General features: G+C 59.5%; 3 protein-coding genes and 1 long non-coding RNA gene across 7 annotated transcripts; 2 read left to right on the top strand and 2 right to left on the bottom strand.

The window, feature by feature from the left end:
- Positions 1-289: 289 nt before the first annotated feature.
- Znhit1 (zinc finger HIT-type containing 1) lies at positions 290-7,262 on the bottom strand. 3 transcript variants are annotated; one of them, XR_007106073.1, is made up of 6 exons: positions 6,388-6,905; positions 2,621-2,791; positions 2,145-2,224; positions 1,861-2,030; positions 1,601-1,770; positions 290-706 (listed from the first exon to the last, which is right to left on the bottom strand). XR_007106073.1 is itself a non-coding variant. In XM_047533140.1 (5 exons), the coding sequence occupies exons 1-5, from the start codon at positions 7,144-7,146 to the stop codon at positions 1,749-1,751; spliced, it is 462 nt and encodes a 153-aa protein (XP_047389096.1). In that variant the 5' UTR covers positions 7,147-7,262; the 3' UTR covers positions 1,577-1,748. The 3 variants fall into 3 exon arrangements, 2 of the variants coding, with proteins under 2 accessions (XP_047389096.1, XP_047389095.1); XM_047533140.1 differs by lacking the exons at positions 290-706; positions 6,388-6,905 and adding an exon at positions 7,128-7,262 and having other exon boundaries at positions 1,577-1,770; XM_047533139.1 differs by lacking the exon at positions 290-706 and having other exon boundaries at positions 1,577-1,770.
- Positions 6,942-14,300, top strand: Plod3 (procollagen-lysine,2-oxoglutarate 5-dioxygenase 3). Its single transcript, XM_047533135.1, has 20 exons — positions 6,942-7,049; positions 7,081-7,449; positions 7,836-7,927; positions 8,067-8,203; positions 8,309-8,472; positions 8,601-8,713; positions 8,875-8,938; positions 9,440-9,537; positions 9,713-9,814; positions 9,954-10,079; positions 10,176-10,297; positions 10,512-10,616; positions 10,688-10,813; positions 11,031-11,172; positions 11,279-11,392; positions 11,552-11,620; positions 12,670-12,774; positions 13,155-13,301; positions 13,521-13,646; positions 13,863-14,300. The coding sequence occupies exons 2-20, from the start codon at positions 7,332-7,334 to the stop codon at positions 14,016-14,018; spliced, it is 2,226 nt and encodes a 741-aa protein (XP_047389091.1). The 5' UTR covers positions 6,942-7,049; positions 7,081-7,331; the 3' UTR covers positions 14,019-14,300.
- On the bottom strand, positions 12,325-18,148 carry LOC124970082 (uncharacterized). The gene is made up of 3 exons (XR_007106074.1): positions 16,885-18,148; positions 15,438-15,513; positions 12,325-12,806 (listed from the first exon to the last, which is right to left on the bottom strand). It is a non-coding gene; the product is annotated as an uncharacterized LOC124970082 (long non-coding RNA).
- LOC124970079 (2-acylglycerol O-acyltransferase 2-B-like) lies at positions 15,949-18,104 on the top strand. Of its 2 annotated transcripts, none has more exons than XM_047533136.1 (6): positions 15,949-16,108; positions 16,315-16,493; positions 16,611-16,815; positions 16,986-17,160; positions 17,256-17,440; positions 17,620-18,104. In XM_047533136.1, the coding sequence occupies exons 1-6, from the start codon at positions 16,027-16,029 to the stop codon at positions 17,952-17,954; spliced, it is 1,161 nt and encodes a 386-aa protein (XP_047389092.1). In that variant the 5' UTR covers positions 15,949-16,026; the 3' UTR covers positions 17,955-18,104. The 2 variants fall into 2 exon arrangements, with proteins under 2 accessions (XP_047389092.1, XP_047389093.1); XM_047533137.1 differs by having other exon boundaries at positions 15,950-16,108; positions 17,693-17,920.
- Positions 18,149-18,273: the final 125 nt, after the last annotated feature.

Genomic DNA, 18,273 nt, shown 5'->3' on the forward strand with positions numbered 1-18,273 from the left:
AGATCTTACACCAAACAGAACCTATGTGACTCCATTTATAGTAACAATATGAAACAAGGCCCTTGAAGGTTGGAATGCACAAAGAGGAGGCCGTGCAGACACGGGGTCTGATGCACCTTCTAGTCAAGAAGGGCTTTTCTACGCCCCTTTTCCAGTCTGTGTACTTCCTGGTGAAGAGGAAAGATGAATAAAAGGCTTCAGACCAAGTTTCTTTTCCTGGAAGAGACAACAGGCCCAGGCAGGAGTTGCTGCCACACACTGAGACTCCTGGTGTCCCGTTACTGCTGCTAACAAACCATCTTGAGACTCAACAGCATAATTCCACTATTTTATTACACACACAGACTCTAGCTCGGGTCTAGACAGGCACAGCGAGATGGCGTCTCTCTCTGTGTTGTGAGGTCACAGTGAGGGAGATGGAAGGCTGAAGGTGACTTGACGCAGGGCAGAATCACCTGGAGGCATCCCACCCCTGTGACTGAAGCTGGGCTGGGGGACTTGAAGGCCTGGTTCCCCTGGTCCTGCACAGGCCTCTCTGTGCCGCCTGGACTTCCTCACAGCATGGTGGCTTCTGCTTCAGGGTAGCTGGATTTCCTACTGAATGCCTCAGGGACCCAAAATCAAGCATCCTAGCCACAGGGCAGGTCTATAGGTGTCACAGTTGGAGCAGTCATAAGCCTGCCTTGATTCCAGAGGAACACCCCACCTTTTGATTCAAGGATAAAGAATCTAATATCATTTTTAAAAAATCACACCAGAACTCTCTAAACCCTGTCATGGACACCAGCTCCTGTGACACTGTCACTAAATACCACTTGGCCCACCACAAGTTTTCAGAGAAAGGGAAAGCAGGTCCCCAGAAAACACTGTCCCAAAAGCAGTGAAGAGCCTAAAAAGGTGCCTGGCATTGTCCTGGCTGCCATCTCATTAACATCTCATTAAGGTCATTTGCTCAACAAATACTCCCAAAGCCCCTGCCTTGCGTGGCTTAACAGTTCAACTCCAAGGAGCTTAAGGGATTAGGGCTTGCGATCCTCAGACAAGGTGAGGCTGAGAAGGTCTAGACCCACGCATGCAGGGCCACAAGGCCAAGAGCGTCTTCCAGGCTGATAATTTCACACAACACCAACCCTCACAACAGGGGCTTCTAAAGACAACTGCTCCCTCAGACTGGTGGCAGCAGGGATAAAGGCTCACCTGGCCACTCCCATTTGGCCAAGTGCCAGATGATAAGACAGCACTGGCTCCTGCACAGTAGCACTCTGCATCCACGCTCCAGCCCTCACCCACTTCCTGGTTACCCAGCCCTGGAACCTAGCTGCATTTCAAAAATACTAGGAGGAACCAGTGAAATGAAAAGCAAAAACAATCAATATGGAAGAAAAGGCATAAAGCACCAGGTAAGAAAGGCAGAGACAAGACAAGAGTGGCAGGAGAGTGGGACAAAATTTCTCATGGTCAGGGACACAGAAGGGCAGGGGTAAGTGAAAGGTCAGAGGAAGAGAGAGCAGTGAGTAGGAGCAACAGGTGGCCTATGACCCTCACCCCCAAACACCCCACGACCAAGCAGGCTGGCTCCTGGCACTAGGGCTTTTATTACCACAGCACTCTGCAGGCTGGGCTCGGCCACTGGACGGCCCCAGGGGCAAGACTGGTTGTCCCTACTGGGAAGACAGAGCACAGCGCCCTCTGTCCAGGAGGCGTCCTTCAGTGACGCATGGAGGCCTTCCTCTCTGAAGACCCCAGGCTCACACGGTCCACTTCAGACACCTGCAGATGAACAGGAAGGTCAGGAGGAGGAAGAGGTCTAGGCGGCCACAGAGGAGGCAGCAGGCGTGGACGGGGAGGCCGCAGGCTCACCTGGTCTCCTGGTGGGTGCCCAGGCAGCGCACAGTGCAGTACCGCGCTCCGCAGCTGACGCAGGTGTACGGGGAAGGGAAGCCGCACACAGCACAGAAGGGGCGCTGGGGCCGGGACGGGGGCCCTGCGCAGGCTGTCAGGTAGTTGGGGCCCTCCGCCACACTCAGGTTCTGCAGAGACAGGGGAGCAGGCTCCGTGACTCCCCCACGCAGCCAACACCTACCAGGCAGGATCTCCACGGGCTCCCCCTTCCCACAGGTCCCCCCCGAAAGTGCATCTCTCACCTGCTCCTCCAGCAAGGCCTGGAAGTTTTTTCGGAAGCGAAGTTTAAAATGATCCCCTCGAGTTTTCTTTTTTTTCTTTCCTAGGAGTCACAAGAGATGAGTAGCTTGACAACTGCAGAGAAAGACAGCAGCTTTCTCCAGCTCGCCACAGGGCTGCAGTCCTGGCCGCACCCTCGCCTGGGGCCTGGGTCTGCCCCCGATACCAGCCTTTGCCCTTTATCCCCCTCCACCAATCCAGGCCCCCGTTAGCTCCATGCACCCCAAATCTAAGGCCCACATCAGCTCCTCTACTCCATCTTCATCCTATGTACTCGAGAAAACTGAGACACGGAAAGGGAGGACGGCGGCTAGGGCCGAGGAGCCAATCGCTGGAAGGTCCAGAGGGCACTCCAGGGCCAGTGTCCTTCCACAGGCCTGACCTGGTCTGCTCTTCCCCTTCCTCAGCCCTGCCCTCCCTTTCTCTCACTCTGCCTCACCGGTGTCTGCATCGTCGTCAAACTGAGGCAGCCTCTTGCCGAGCTGGGGGAGGCCTGCGTGGGGGTCATCCTGGAAGTTGTCATTCTCCAAGGCCTCAAGCTGCCTGTTGATCCGGCGCTGCCGGGCAGCCCGGTCCAGCACCCGCCGCTGTCCAGGGTCCTGGGAGCGAACTGGATGGGGCAGGGCGAGAAGAGTCATGGGGTCAGAGAAGAGGGAGCTGGGTGTCTTGAGTGTGAGCAGCAGGTGGGGAGCCATGTCCTCTGGTCTCATCCCAGTCGCCACGCTGTGTGCCCCATCTCCTGGCGTCAGTCCTCTGGCACTGCTTCCTTCCAGCTGGCCAAGACCAGTTCCGTTCCTCGTGTGCTAGCGAGCACTTCCCTAGCATTTCCTGCTTCCAGTCAGTGAGACCCCTCACTGGTACAGAAGCCACACAACGGTGCCCACGCGGAGGCACCACGCACCAGGGTCCCCCAGCTGCACTGGGACATGCCCCGGGTCAGCCTCACGGCTACCTCTGAAGAAACAAGGCACAGACACGTCCCCTTTCAGGCCGCCCTCTCCATTCCTGCGGTGTCTGCCTCCCCAGGCTTCCCTGCAGCTGGCGTCCATCCCCAACTTCAGTGCCTTCTAACCCTCCTCAGCTCAACCTTCTCCTCAGGAGAAAAACTCGCTGCCAACATGTCTGCCATGTCCTAACCACTCCTTCGAGAGTGGTGTCTGACTTCCTCACCTCCCACCTGCTCCTCAGCCCCCAGCAACCTGATTCCCACCTGACCATTCCATGCAGGCCACTGATGACCGCCTAGGGCCAAATCCAGAGTGCATTTCTAGACTAGTTCTTCATCTTGAATTTCTATGCCCTGTGACTGTGCTGTCCGCTTCCTGAGGGTCAGAGTCACTGTTTTCTTGGTGTGTTCAGCCTTCCTTCTCCCTCTCTGGCTTCTCAGCTTCCCTCTTGGCTGCCCTCCCTGTCCCTGAGCCTTTTCTGCCCACCCCTGCTCTCTCAGTCTACACCCTCTTCCCACCATGACTAGCCCAAACACAGGCTCCACCACTCACACACGAACAACTCCAAGCATGATTATCTTGGCCCAGAATCCTCTCCTGAGCTCCAGAACTGGCTCCAGGACATCACGGCAGACCCACTGATTGCTGCCCCACAATGCTGAATATTTTCCCATTCAAGTCTGTTTCTCCCTGCAGCCTGAGTGAATGGAAGCACCTGCAGACATCCAGACCTGAACCCTAGCAAATTATGTTCCCTCTCTTTCTCCATTAGCACATCAGCTACTCACCAGGTTGTTAATTCTACAAAATATATCTTTGTTTCTTAGACAAGTACTTACTGAGTGTGTGTTAAAACCATGATAATACTGGTAGCAGTGCCCGTAGCCACCACTTGCTGGGCACATAGTCTGAGGTTAGTCTTCCCTATCCGCAGGTCTGACATCCATGGATTCATTTGACCCCCAGACAATATTTTTTTAAAATGCACCTGCACTGAACGTGTACAGACCTGTTCCCTAAACAATACAGGACAACAACTATTTCAATAGCATTCACATTGTATTGATTTAAAGTATACGAGAGGAGACACATAGGTTATGTGAGTATACTACACAATTTTACATGTGAGACTTGAGCATCTATGGATTTGGGTATCCAGAGGGGGTGTCCTGCAACCAATCCCCCACAGATACTGAAGGGTGACTTACTAAACTCTTAGCATAAACTAAATTATTTAATCCTCACAACAACCCTTTGACATAGGTATAAGCTCATGTCAATTTATTGTTTATTGTTCAAAAGTTAAAAAATGTTTTCAAAGTTTGCACAACTAGTAAATGGCCAGGTCAGAACCCAATCCCAGAACCAACCAGCATCAAAACATGCATTTTGTTTGTTTTATTTTGGTTTTGGTGGTACTGAGGACTGAACCCAGGGGTGCTTTACACTGAGCCACACCCTCCTACCCTCTTTTGTTTTTAGATATAGGGTCTCAGCAAATTGCCCAGGTTGACCTGAAATTTGTGATCCTCCTGCCTCAGCTTCCAGAGTAGCTGAGAACAGGTGTGCGTCACCACGCCTGGCTTAACACGCTGGGTCTTGATCACTGCACAATGCTGCGTCCCTCCTGAGTGCTGGGCAGTGCCCGAGCAAGGACATACAGTCTTGTGGGAGCACAAAGGAGTAAATAAGCAAGCACGTGTCTGGTTGGGAAAGGAATAAGGGCCACAGAGCACAAGACAGACACACCCACTGGGGCCTTGGGGTGGTCAGGGACGATTTCCTGGAAGGTAAGTCTAGCTTGAGGCCCAAGTCATGAGTAGCCTGGTGGGAGGGACCAAGAAAGGTGGTTTAGGCCTTGATGCCAGCATGGGAAAGGCCTGGGTGGGAGACTGGGGTGCCTTAAACGAACTGAGGCAAGTTCAGCATGAATGGGGAGTATAGCAAGTGGGGTAGAGGTTGAGCTGAAGACAGGCCAGATCCTCAAGAGTTCCACGTTTAAGTATTTAAAGGAATTTAGACTTGAGAATTTTATTGGAAAAACAGGGAAAGCCAGTGGCGAGTGCAAGTCAAGTTAGCAGTGTTCTGACCCTGATTTCTTTTCCTCAAGACGACTCAGTATCTCCTTCAGTGACCTTCCAGTCTCTAGACTTGCTTTAAACAATAAGCTAACCACTGATCACATGTGGTTACTTATATTTAATGTAATTAAAAGTTCATAAAATTTAAATTCAGTGCCTTGGTTGTACTAGCCACAAGTCATGTGTCCAGTAACCACACGTGATGAAAGTCCTACTTTTTTTTTTTTTTGGGTACCATGGATTGAACCTCACAGACACTTTGCCACTGAGTACATCTCCTGCTCTTTTTATTTTGAGACAAGGTCACATTAAATTGCTTAGGGCCTTACTAAATCGCTGAAACTGGCCTCGAACTTGCGATCCTCCTGCCTCAGTCACTGGAATCTCTGGGATTACAGGCATGCCACCACAGAGTCTGGTCCAAGGCCCCACACTCAACAGTACAGATCATGAACACTCTCATCACCACATAAGATTCTCCTGGATAGTACTGTTCTAGCGCTTGCAATCCATTCGCCCCGCTGAATCAGCCAGAATTGCCTTTCTAAAGGATAAACCTGCTTGGTCACGCCCCTGTCTTAAAATCTTTTGATGGCTCTCCACTGCTTCTCCGTGGAGTTCAAACTTCTCGGCAGCGTATATAATACCTTTCAAAACTTCACCTTTTCCCATTCCTCTAGACCGTTACTGTTGGCCTGCAAGCTCCAAATTATGAACGGGATTCCTAAGTGACTTGCTTTTACTTCCTTTCCTGCCTGTGCTCCTGGAGTGCCCCGCACCTCCACGGTGCGAAACTTTAACCCGACTTTCAAGACTCAATTCAAGCGTTTATGTCTCCCCTTCTAGTAGCTGGGGTGGGTGCCTGCGCCCAGGCGCTGTGCCCCGCTCTGCCAAGGCACGTATCACTCTGAAATGCAAGGCACTCTGAAGTGCAAGGTAGGTCTGGGGGTCTGTACCGCCACAAAGCCAGTTCTTGCATAACAGGGCTCATTCTCTTCTCCATCCCTAGCGCTCGGCTTGGGTCAGGTATCAATAAAACGTGAATGAACGGTTTAGGGGCTGCCCCAAAGCTAAGACCTTAGGGTCAGTGAAGGGATTTGAGACGAATAACAGGGTGAGTCCTAGGCCGGGTTCTGACTTGAGAGGCTAAGGGGGCTAACCGCCGGGGGCTCACATACCTGAAGTTTTCTTCTCCACCATTTGCGCAACACAGTTGCCGGAAGAGCCTACTGCGCACGCGCACCAAATCCACAGCCGCGGTAGAAAACCGCCCTTTCCGGCGGCGCTCGCTTGTGCGCGTGCGCAGAATCGGCCCTCACTACTTGGAATCATTACGTGATGTTCCCTTGGAGACAAGCAAGCTTTCCGCCATGTTTTATAGGGGCAAAGCTACTTCCGCTCTCAGTGTAGTTGTGAGTTTGGTGAGAGACCCGAAATGGGGGTCTTTCGAGAAATGTTATTGTCCTTGGGTCCCTCTGAAGGTGCCATCATCCCAAGGACATGTTCTGGAGTATTTGCCCGCGGCGGTAGATGGAGCGGGCTGGACTGCGGAAGAAAGCGGCCTAGCTCCAGTGGGCAGACTGAGGGGTCCCTGCAGACCTGTCCCAAATCAGCCTCCGGCTCCCCCGCGCCGCAGTCCCGCCGCGGGCCCCTCGACCTTCTCCCTCCGTGCCGCCCCTCCGCCTCGCTGCCCCCGCCTTCCGCCTGGCGGCCCCGGACAGGCCTATGGCCAGGACCCGCCCCCGCGTCCCGCCGGACCCTCCGCACCGGATCACTTCCCCTCGGCGGTTTCGGCTTCCTCGGTGTGGGGCGGGCGCAGACCGCAGCCTCGGCCCCTCCCCGCCCCGCGCCCCGCGCCCCTCCCCGCCCCGCGCCCCGCGCCCCGCGCCCCGCGCCCCGCGCCCGGGACAATCCTCGCCTTGTCTCGGCGCCTGCATCTGGAGTTTTCTGCAGCCTCGGGTTACGTCTTTTTTCCAGGGCGGAGCCCCAGCGCCGCTCCTCCTCCCAGCGGGAGGCTCCGCAGACCGGGTTCCCCATTCCCAGAACCTTCTCCCGAGTTGGGATCCGGACGCGCAGCCCAGTCCGGCGCGGGCCCGCGTGCGGCCCCGGCCTGCTTCCCGCCATGGCCTGGACCGGCCTGAGACCCCGGCTCCTGCTGCTGCTGCTGCTGCTGCTGCAGCCGTTGCCTCCTGCGGCCTCCGCCTCCGACCGGCCCCGGGGCAGCAAGCCGGTCAACCCAGGTGAGGACCCGAGGAGCCAGTGGACGCCGGGCGGACGTGTCTGCTGGCCTGGTCAGGGAGGTTCGGGGGCTCCAGGGGGTGTCGGGTCCCTCCCTGGCCCTGCACGCTCCTGGGGGCCGAGTCACGTGGCCCCCGCCCATTCCCCACCTTGAACTGGGGTTTCAGCCTCTCCAGGTGAACTGACCCTGAATTTCTGGATGTCACTTCCACGTGGCTGTCACTGGGGTCGAAATGTTCGTGGGCGGGAAGAATTTAAGAGGGTACTGGAAGGAAGAGGAAAAGGACATAGTGGAGTTTGGGAAAGGGATGGGGTCCTGCAGAGAGCCAAGCACGTGGACCAGGGGCCAGCCGGGAAATCTCAAGTACCAATTCCTGGCTGATCTTAGAGAAGCTGCTGGTGATCACCGTGGCCACCGCCGAAACAGAGGGATACCGGCGTTTCTTGCAGTCTGCGGAGTTCTTCAACTATACTGTGCGGGTGAGGAGGGGCCCCTGGGTGAGGGTTGCCACAGGAGGAGTGGGCTGAGAACTGGGGGTCCAGGTCCCCACAGTGAGCCTGGTCAGCCCTCACTCCTTGGTTTGTTGGACTCCTCCCTGGCATGTGGGTCTTCCCACAGACTCTGGCCCTGGGAGAGGACTGGAGAGGGGGTGATGTGGCTCGAACAGTTGGTGGAGGACAGAAGGTCAGGTGGCTAAAGAAGGAAATGGAAAAATATGCAGACCAGGAGGACATGGTCATCATGTTTGTAGACAGGTAAAGGGGCTTGGGATAGGGGGAAAGGAGAGGGAGAACATGAGGAGGGGCAAGGATGCTGAGGTTCCTAGTGGCCTTCTGTTCATCTCCGCCTTCCTTGCTCAGCTATGATGTGATTCTGGCTGGCAGCCCCTCAGAGCTGCTGAAGAAGTTTGTCCAGAGTGGCAGCCGCCTGCTCTTCTCTGCAGAAGGCTTCTGCTGGCCTGAGTGGGGGTTGGCAGAGCAGTATCCTGAGGTGGGCACGGGCAAGCGCTTCCTCAACTCCGGTGGTGAGTGGCAGAGTGCCCAAGGCAGAGGGGCCGAGTGGTGGGGCTACAGTGTTCCAGGTGCTGAGGGCTGGGGCAGAGCGGGCCCGGCCCTGGAAACCTGGGGTTCTGAAGTCACCGCCTCCCCCCAGGATTCATTGGCTTCGCCCCCACCATCCACCAGATTGTCCGCCAGTGGAAGTACAAGGACGATGACGACGATCAGCTCTTCTACACGCGGCTCTACCTGGACCCCGGGCTGAGGGTAGGTGCATGGCGGGGGGCACACAGCCCGTGCTGGTGGGAGGCCTCAACCCGCACCCTGCATGGGAGAGAAGACTGAAGGGGGCTTGAGACGTAAGGAGAAGAGGGTGGGGATGATGCCATCCCGCCCCCTTCCTCACCCTCCCCTGCTCATCCGTCCAGGAGAGGCTCAGCCTTAATCTGGACCACAAGTCCCGGATCTTCCAGAACCTCAATGGGGCTTTAGGTGAGGAGGAAGGCACTCTCAGGGGGGCCACGGGGGGCCCTGCTGCTGGGGGTCCTGAAAGGGAGGGGCTCCTGGTGGGACTGGGTTGGTTTTTGGCTCACCTGGGCGTTGACCTCATCAGACACCTGAGTAAACCGCACCGTGCCAGTCAGAGTAACGGAGGCAGCAGTGGGCAGCCCGGCTTGTGCCCAGGTACCTGCCTGGGCTTTGCCTCTGTGATCCCACAAGGGGAAGGTACCTGGCTGTCCTTGGCCAGAGGCGGACACTGCCCCCAAGGGCTAGTGGCCGACCCCAGGTCATGTAGGAGGCAAGCGGAGAAGCTCTCCTGGGTGACAGTCGCTGGGCAGAACTGTGGAGCGCAAGGTCCCAGTAGAGCCACTGACTGGGGGTCTTGCAGCCCAGGCACCCTCATCCCCTGGAGAAATTAGGACCCCCACATCTAGAAGAAACTGGCTTGGCAGCTCCCAGAGAAAGGGAGTCTAAAACCTGGCCTTCCCCCAGATGAGGTGGTTTTGAAGTTCGATCGGAATCGTGTGCGCATCCGGAACGTGGCCTACGACACGCTCCCTGTTGTGGTCCATGGAAACGGTCCCACTAAGGTGCCCCCAGTGGCCTCTGCCCTTGCCTGCCCCAAGTCCTGGGTGCCCCCCTCCAAGTCCCCGAGTGACAGAGGTGCTGGGAGAACTTCTTCCTTTTCCTGCTGCCCTTTCCCTGCGGGCCTGACCTCCACCCCTGGATGCCTCCACCTCAGCCACTCCCTGTCTGTCCTCACAGCTGCAGCTGAACTACCTGGGAAACTATGTCCCCAATGGCTGGACTCCCCAGGGAGGCTGTGGGTTCTGCAACCGGGACCGGAGGACACTCCCGGGGGGGCAGGTGAGGAGAGGGTGCCAGGGTGGGGCAGGAGAGCGCATCGGGCAGCAGAGCTCCTGGGTACCCAGTCTGGCAGGAGGGCAGTGGCCAGCAAGGGTGGAGGGGGCCTGGGCCGCCCTGAGCCCGCTGTCGTGTCCTCCAGCCTCCCCCCCGGGTGCTGCTGGCCGTGTTTGTGGAACAGCCCACCCCGTTCCTGCCCCGCTTCCTGCAGCGGCTGCTGCTCCTGGACTATCCCCCCGACAGGATCGCCCTCTTTCTGCACAACAACGTGAGACAGCCCAGGCCCCTCCCGCAGCCCCTGCCTGCACCCCCTCCCCAGCCCCCCGGGCGCCGCCCTCGCTCAGTCCACCTCCCCACCCCCCAGGAGGTGTACCATGAGCCTCACGTGGCCGACTCCTGGCCACAGCTCCAGGACCACTTCTCAGCTGTGAAGCTGGTGGGGCCAGAAGAGGCCCTGAGCCCGGGCGAGGCCAGGGACATGGCCATGTGAGTGAGTGAGTGCCAGGCGGAGGGTGCTGGCCGCCACCCTCAGTGGCCCGGACCCCGCGGACACCCTCCCCGCCCTGGCCCTCCACAGACAGCGCAGACCCTGGGGTGGGACCACCCCGTCTCCTCTTGCGGGTAAAGGAGGGCCCACACACCCCTCGTCCCCTCCCCGCCCGTTCCCTGTCCGGCTCATCCGTGTTGTCTGTCGCCCCAGGGACGAGTGTCGGCAGGACCCCGAGTGTGAGTTCTACTTCAGCCTGGACGCCGATGCCGTCCTCACCAACATGCAGACCCTGCGCCTCCTCATCGAGCAGAACAGGTGGGCCACCCTCCCCGCACAGGCTCCGGCCCCAGGCCTCCGCCCGGCCCTCACGTCAGCCTTGTCCACAGGAAGGTGATCGCACCCATGCTGTCCCGGCACGGCAAGCTGTGGTCCAACTTCTGGGGTGCCCTGAGCCCCGACGAGTACTACGCCCGCTCCGAGGACTACGTGGAGCTCGTGCAGCGGAAGCGAGTGTGAGTCTTGCTGGGTGGGAGGAGACTCGGGGCCACTGTGGCCACAGGCAGATGTGCCATGGCCCTGGGGTAGGTGGTGGTGACCAGTGGTGCTTGACAGGGGACGTGAGGGACCTTCAGGCTCCGGGACCGGGGCGCCTGGGAACGGGGCCTCTGGGGTGAACTGGGCAGAATCGGGGGTCTCCTGCCGAGCTGACCCTCGCATTGCCGCCTGCAGGGGCGTGTGGAATGTGCCCTACATATCACAGGCATATGTGATCCGTGGGGACACCCTGAGGACGGAGCTGCCCCAGAGGGAGGTGTTTTCGGGCAGTGACACTGACCCAGACATGGCCTTCTGCAAGAGCCTGCGAGATAAGGTGAGCAAGTGGCCTGGGCACTGGACCCTGGGGCTCAGCGCTGGATGTCAGGGGCAGCCACCTGGTGTCATCTCTGCCCTTCTCACACCCACCACCCCCGTGCCAGGGCATCTTCCTCCACCTCAGCAATCAGCACGAGTTTGGCCGGCTCCTGGCCACCTCCCGGTACGACACAGACCACCTGCATCCTGACCTCTGGCAGATCTTCGACAACCCAGTCGTGAGTGGGGGCCCCTCACTCAGGAATGCAGGTTCCCTTTGCTCAGGAGGACGCCAGCATGTGAGGGGCGCCTGGGGAGGGTCCCGCGCTGCCTGGGGAGGGGCGGCCCAGGCGGGAGGGAAGAAGGCTCCTCTTAGCTGCCCCCAATGCTCCCCACAGGACTGGAGGGAGCAGTACATTCATGAGAACTACAGCCGGGCCCTGGACGGGGAGGGGATGGTGGAACAGGTGAGCTGCTTGGGACTGACCGCCTGGAGGCCATGCCTCTCAGGTCCTCCACGAGGACTGGCAATTCTCAAACTGAGTTTCCCGGCACCTGTGGGCGCTCTGCTCAGGCCAGAGGGAGGCAAAGGCTGAGCAGATGGGGCTGTAGCCCCAGCTCAGGCCTTAATCACAGGGGACGCCCCTTTTGTCCTTTGAATATGTAGACGTTTCTCAACTTATGCTGGGGCTGCATTCTAGTAAGCCCCTCATAAAGTCCTCCATTGTAAGTTACGGACCCTCCACGTTGGTGTTATGGGTGAAATGATACCTTCAAGAGGGCTGCAATGCTGGGCGCAGCCAGGCCTATCATCCCAGTGACTCAGGAGGATCGTGAGTTCAAGCCAGCCTCAGCAACTCAGGGAGGCCCTAACAACTCAGTGAGACCCTGTCTCGAAATGATGGATGGATGGATGGATGGATGGATGGATGGATGGATGAATGGGGATTGGATGGATGGATGGATGGGTGGGAATGGATGGATGGGTGGATGAATGGGGACTGGATGGATGGATGGATGGGTGGGGATGGATGGATGGATGGGTGGGGATTGGATGGATGGATGGATGGGTGGGAATGGATGGATGGGTGGATGAATGGGGATTGGATGGATGGATGGATGGGTGGGGATGGATGGATGGATGGGTGGGGATGGATGGATGGGTGGGTGGGGATGGATGGATAGATGGATGGGGATGGATGGGGATGGATGGGTGGATGGATGGGAGATGTAACTCGGTGGTAAAGTACCCCTGGGTTAAATAATCCCCAGTACCGAGAAAGAAAAAGTGGGAGATTCACCGTGGGAAACAGCTATGGTAGCACTAAGGCTCTGGCCTCTCGCCACTGTGCCCTGCACCTCCCTCTGTGCAGACCTGTCTTGCTGTAGCCCTGGACCTGGTTCTTGGCCTGGCCTGTCCCCCAACTTGGGTGGCCCTTCCCCCAGCCCTCTCATCCCCTTGCCTCTTCACTGCCCATCCCCTGCGAGAGTCACCCAGCCCAGCCCTCCTCTGCAGCCGTGCCCGGATGTCTACTGGTTCCCGCTGCTGTCAGAGCAAATGTGTGACGAGCTGGTGGAGGAGATGGAGAGCTATGGCCAGTGGTCAGGCGGCCGGCACGAGGTGGGGCAGGGCTCCTGGGGCGGACACTGGGTCTGTGGAGAGACCACAGCGTTGCGAGTGGGTGCGGAGAGGGGACCACTGCAGGGAGGTCCCAGGGGTATAGCACATTCACTCAGGGCGCTCAGTGGCTGCTGGCCCAGGCTGTGCAGGTTCCAGGCCGAGCCCACAGGTCCTTGGCCCAGATGTGGGAGGAACCCGGGGCTTCCCAGGAGAGGCCACAGCTTCCTGAGGCTTCAGGTGCCCATGAGTCAAGCTCAGAGACAGAGGAGGAAACTGTCGAGGTGCAGGGAGCGTGAGCATCAGGGCTGGGGACCAGGGAAGGAAGGGGGCCTGGGCTGCCCCCAAGGGCCTGCCAGAGGCTCAGTGCCCACCGCCCACAGGATTCCAGGCTGGCTGGAGGCTATGAGAACGTCCCCACTGTGGACATCCACATGAAGCAGCTGGGCTACGAGGACCAGTGGCTGCAGCTGCTGAGGACGTACGTGGGGCCCATGACCGAGAGCCTGTTCCCCGGCTACTACACCAAGGTGGGGCTCCGCCACCACGCCTCCCCCAGCCCCAGGCTGGTCTCCATGCAGGGCCACTCTGCCCCCTCCAGAGACTCGGGTCCCAGCTGGGAGCTGCTGTAGGAGGGGAGCCAGGGCTGGCTCTGACGCTGGTCAGCTGTGGTCCCTTCCCTGGCCCCTCCGGTCAGAGGAGCCCTTGGCCCCCAGCCTCCCTGCAGCCTCTCCCTGGTGTGCCCACAGACCCGGGCGGTCATGAACTTCGTGGTCCGCTACCGGCCGGATGAGCAGCCCTCCCTGCGGCCACACCACGACTCGTCCACCTTCACCCTCAACGTCGCCCTCAACCACAAGGGCCTGGACTATGAGGTGAGCCCGCCCCTGCACCCAGCCAGCCTCACCTTGGGACCCTCCTGGCCCCTGGCTGGGCCTTCGGCACTTGCCAGGTGTTTTGTGAGTGTCGCCTCCTGGATGCCTTCTGGGGGCTGGCTCCCTCCACACCCGCCCTCTGCTGGCCTCTCCCCACATCCTGCCTGCCCCCCACCCCATGCCGCTCACCCTCCTTTTCGGTTCCCTTCTCCCCAGGGAGGCGGTTGCCGCTTTCTGCGCTACGACTGTGTGGTCTCCTCCCCACGAAAGGGCTGGGGGCTCCTGCACCCTGGCCGCCTCACCCACTACCACGAGGGGCTGCCCACCACGCGGGGCACTCGCTACATCATGGTGTCCTTTGTTGACCCCTGACAACCACTCGGCCAAACCTTTCCTGCCTTCGTGCCTTCTTGGGGGGCCTGGCCCCCCATCCTTGGAGAGGTGGCTTGGCCCATCTCCTCTCTTCCTGAGTGTTTGTCCTGTGTGCTGGGGACGGAATATGCCACCTCACCCTGACCCAAGGCCCTCAGGAAGCTCCTGGAGCCCCGCCCCTCTCTGCAGCCCCCAGGGGCTCCTGGGAAAGGACTCCGGGTCGTCCGCTGTGATAAGTTATTAAGGCTTCTCCGCCCCTCCCAGTAAAGGAGGATTTGTAACTCTTGAGTCCACGTGTCATCTGTCCTCTATCTGTTGACCCTGGCCCCCTTCCTGACGCCCAGAGGCGAGGGGAGGCCCTGATTTACCTCAGACAGGAGGAGGAGAAGCCAGGTGTTGCCCTGGGAGGAGCACACAGCTTCCTGGGCCCCCTCCTCCATCCTCTTTGCCGCCTGAGCTGAGAGTGCCTGAGAGGCTGGGGCACAGGCAGGACCCCAGGTCAGTTGCAGATGGGAGCCCTGAGCGGGAGGGTGGCAGGCCCTGACCAGCCTCCAGGGACAATGCTGGGGAGGCGAGTCCCCTGGAAGCCTGTGCTCTGGTGAGGAAGGGCGGGGTGAGCCCTGCCTGCGACCTGCTTTTACTGGGGCAAGATCTGGAGATCCCTCTGAAGGTCGAGAGTCCTCCCCAGGGAGCTTCCCGGAATAGGGGCTAGGAGGGCTGGGGGAGGGGAGAGACCTCCTGGGAGCAGGTCCTGCTTCCAGCCTTTGGGGGACCCTGGTGACAGCAGCTCATGCTCCTTCAACTTAGTCCTCCCAGCCCTACACCTAACTCTGAACTCATCTCTCAACTGCTGCCTTTGGGAGGCCTTTTAAAACTAAACCTTCCCTGGGACATTCCTGCCTGGGGCATCTCCCCACCCGCAGCTGGAATCCTCCTCCCTCCCCTGCCCGGCCTCCCTGACAGCCTCCTCCTGAAGCCTTCCCTCCTGGTCAGTGGGGCTGATCGCTTTGCCCCGGGTTGAGCATCTCTCCAGCCAGACTTTCAAATCCCTCTCACCTCAGCTGCCACCACCCTTTTGTCATGTCCTTTGGGGACAGGAGAAAACACTTCTTGGCAAGATCCCTGGATGGGGAAACCTGCAGGAGAGTGAGGCAGGGACAGGGACAGAGTGTACCCAGCCTTTGTGATGGGTTCCGAACACTGGGAGCTGGCTGTGCCTGTCTTCCCCATTCATTGACACCTGAACTGCAGGTGCTGTGTGAGTCACATGATGGGCAGGCTAGCTGTCCTGTCCACTTGTCACTTAACAGTCTGGAGGAGATGACCTTACTCAGAGAACCGCCCCAGTGAGGGGAAAGTATTTCATGGTACCAGAACATGTCACAGAGACACCCATGGGGGAGGGATGATCATCCATACCTAAAGAAGTGACATTCATCCTAGTGGCTCCGGAGGCTGAGGCAGGAGGATTGCAAGTTCAAAGCCAGACTGAGCCCTGTCCAAAAAAAAAAAAGAGTGACATTCCCTCACACACCTTCCAGGGCTCTGGTCAGTGCCAGGGAGGTCATGGTGATATGGTGGTCTCCAGGGCTTCACCACAAAGCTCTCCTTCCTGGGGTGACCCCCACCCAGAGGCTTGAGCTGCTCCTTAAGGAATAGACCTTCCCACAGTCCTAGCCCCCAGGATCGGGCCTGGTAACTGGATTTTTGAGTTGTTCTCCCTGGTGCGGAGAGCCCTGTCCTAGCAGAGGCCAGAGGCTCTGACCACCACAGGGCTCAAGCCCCTTCTCCAGGCTCCTGGCCACACCCCTAGTCATTTTGGTGTGGTCTGATTGGCCACAGCCCGTGAGCTCAGTGAGTGATCATCCGCCTTATTCAGGCTCAGAGGCTCAGTGGGCAGGTCAGCAACAGGGGCGGAACCAGGGCAGGGGTCAAGGTCAGTGGATTGGGCCAAAAGGGGGGTCATTAAGCGGGTGCAGACTGTCTTCCTCCCACTCCCTGCTGCAGTATGGAGGCCTCTCCCAGGTTCCTTTGCGGGGGTCTCCAAGCCTTCGCAGTCCTGCAGTGGGTCTTCTCCTTCTTGGGACTTGGTGAGTCCCCAGAGCCTGAGGATCCAGGCAAACCTGGCGCCCGGGCTCTACTTCCCCATTCCCCAGAGGAAGGCTATGGATCTTGGGTCCTGAAAGGAGTCTAGGAGCAGGTGGAGGGAAGGGCCTGAATACCAAGGAACCAGGAAAGGGCCCTAGGGCAGCCCCGCTTGAACACCTGGACTCTGAGTTGCCTCCCTGTTCTCCAGGCTCCGTGTGCCTGGTGGCCTTGCTCCTTGCTCTCCTCAGCCGGGCCTGGATCCTCGTGGTCCTTTACCTGCTCTGGCTCTATGGGGACAGGAACACACCCAGGGTTGGAGGCCGGCGCTCTGCCTGGGTTCGAAACTGGGCGATCTGGAGACATTTCCGTGACTACTTCCCCATATCGGTGAGGGCCCGGGGCAAGGCGTACTGGGTGGGGAGGGGGCTTCAGAACAGACTCTTGGGACAGTCCTCCCCAAAGCCCAATCTCACGGGCTGGATGGGGGTGCCCTCTGCTTCCCAGCTAGTTAAAACCGCAGAGTTGGATCCCTGCCGGAACTACCTCTTTGGCTTCCACCCTCACGGGGTCCTGGTTGTGGGGGCCTTTGGCAACTTCTGTACAGAGGCCACTGGTTTCTCCCGCCTCTTCCCGGGCCTCAGGCCACACCTGCTCATGTTGCCTTGCTGGTTCCAAATCCCTATCTTCCGGGACTACATTATGACTAGTGGTAAGGAAGAGGAGTCCAGGCCCCGGACTCCCACCCCCTCACCACCCCCCAACCCCCGCTGTCACCTACCAGTCTCTCTCCTGAGGGGGCTCCTAGGCCGGGCTCCCCCTTCTCAGGCCTTCCTCTGAAAACCCAGGCCTCAGGTCCCCTAGCCTCTGCCCTCCCCCCAGGGTTGGTCTCCTCTGACAAGGCCAGCGTTTCCTATCTGTTGTCCTGTTCTGGGGGCGGCCAGGTGGCCGTCCTGGCCGTGGGAGGGCCCCTGGAGGCGTTGGAGGCAAAGCCCGGAGCATTGAGCTTGCGGATCCGGAATCAGAAAGGATTCGTTAAGGTGGCCCTGGAACACGGGTGAGGAGCCCCGAGTGGCCAGAGGGGTCCCCGGGGCTGCCCACGGGGGAGGAGCGCCCGGCAGCCAGGAGTCAGCGGCGCCCCTGCTCCCCCAGGGCCGCGCTGGTGCCTGTCTTCTCCTTTGGGGAGAATGAGCTCTTCCGGCAGTTGCCAAACCCCCCGGGCTCCTGCGTGCGGAGGGCGCAGGAGGCGCTGCAGTCACTGCTGAGCGTGGCCCTGCCGCTGTTCCACGGCCGCCTGGGCCTCCTGATGCCCTTCCGCTCGCCCATCCACACCGTCGGTGAGCCCCGGCCTCCGCCCCTGCGCTCCCGGGCCCCAACGCCTGCTCCCCGCGCCCTCCCCGCCGCGCCCTGCCTAGGGCCTGGTGTCTCGGCTCCGCGCCACGCGTCTGGCACGTCCGGCCTCGTCTTCCAGGCCAGCCTTTTGCAACCACCCCAGCCCTGAACTCTGTCCCGGCAGATCCCTGCGGCCGGCTGGCTGGGGGCGGCCCGAGCATCCTAGCGACCGGCCCTTCATCGTGTTCCTCCCCCAGTGGGCGCAGCGATTCCGGTGCAGCGAAGCCCGCGGCCCAGCCGGGCGCAAGTGGACGCGCTGCACGCGCTCTACGTGGAGCGGCTCACGCAGTTGTTCGAGGAACACAAGGAGCGCTACGGAGTCCCTGCAGACAGGCACCTGGTCCTCACCTAGGCGCGCCCTCCCGGCCCTGCCCCTTCCCCTCGGTGACCGCAGGTGGGGGAGTGGAATTAAAGATGGGAACAGAGCGCCGCGTTTGTGTGTTTGTGCCTGGTGTGTGAGTTCGGGGCGCGCCCGGCACTCCTGGGGAGCCCTGACTCTTCCAGAGACCTCAAATAACCCGGTCGAGGGCCTCGGCTCGGCTGTGGTGGAGATCAAAGCCTGGTTGGGGCCCAGCCCCCACCCCCAACGTCGCCTGGGACCCAGTGAGGGGCTGGCGGGCTCCTACCTGTCCACTCCCTACCTCAACTACTCGGCGCCGGCACCGGGTGCCGCCCTCCCCTGCACACCCACTTCCCCGACTCCCAGCCCCGCCCAGTGGCCTGCCCAGACCAACTGACCCAAGAAGTTCAAAGATCAGTCCAAGAAGCCTAGAGACTT

This window comes from Sciurus carolinensis, chromosome 18 (genome assembly GCF_902686445.1).
Source record: "Sciurus carolinensis chromosome 18, mSciCar1.2, whole genome shotgun sequence".
Taxonomy (NCBI): domain Eukaryota; kingdom Metazoa; phylum Chordata; class Mammalia; order Rodentia; family Sciuridae; genus Sciurus; species Sciurus carolinensis.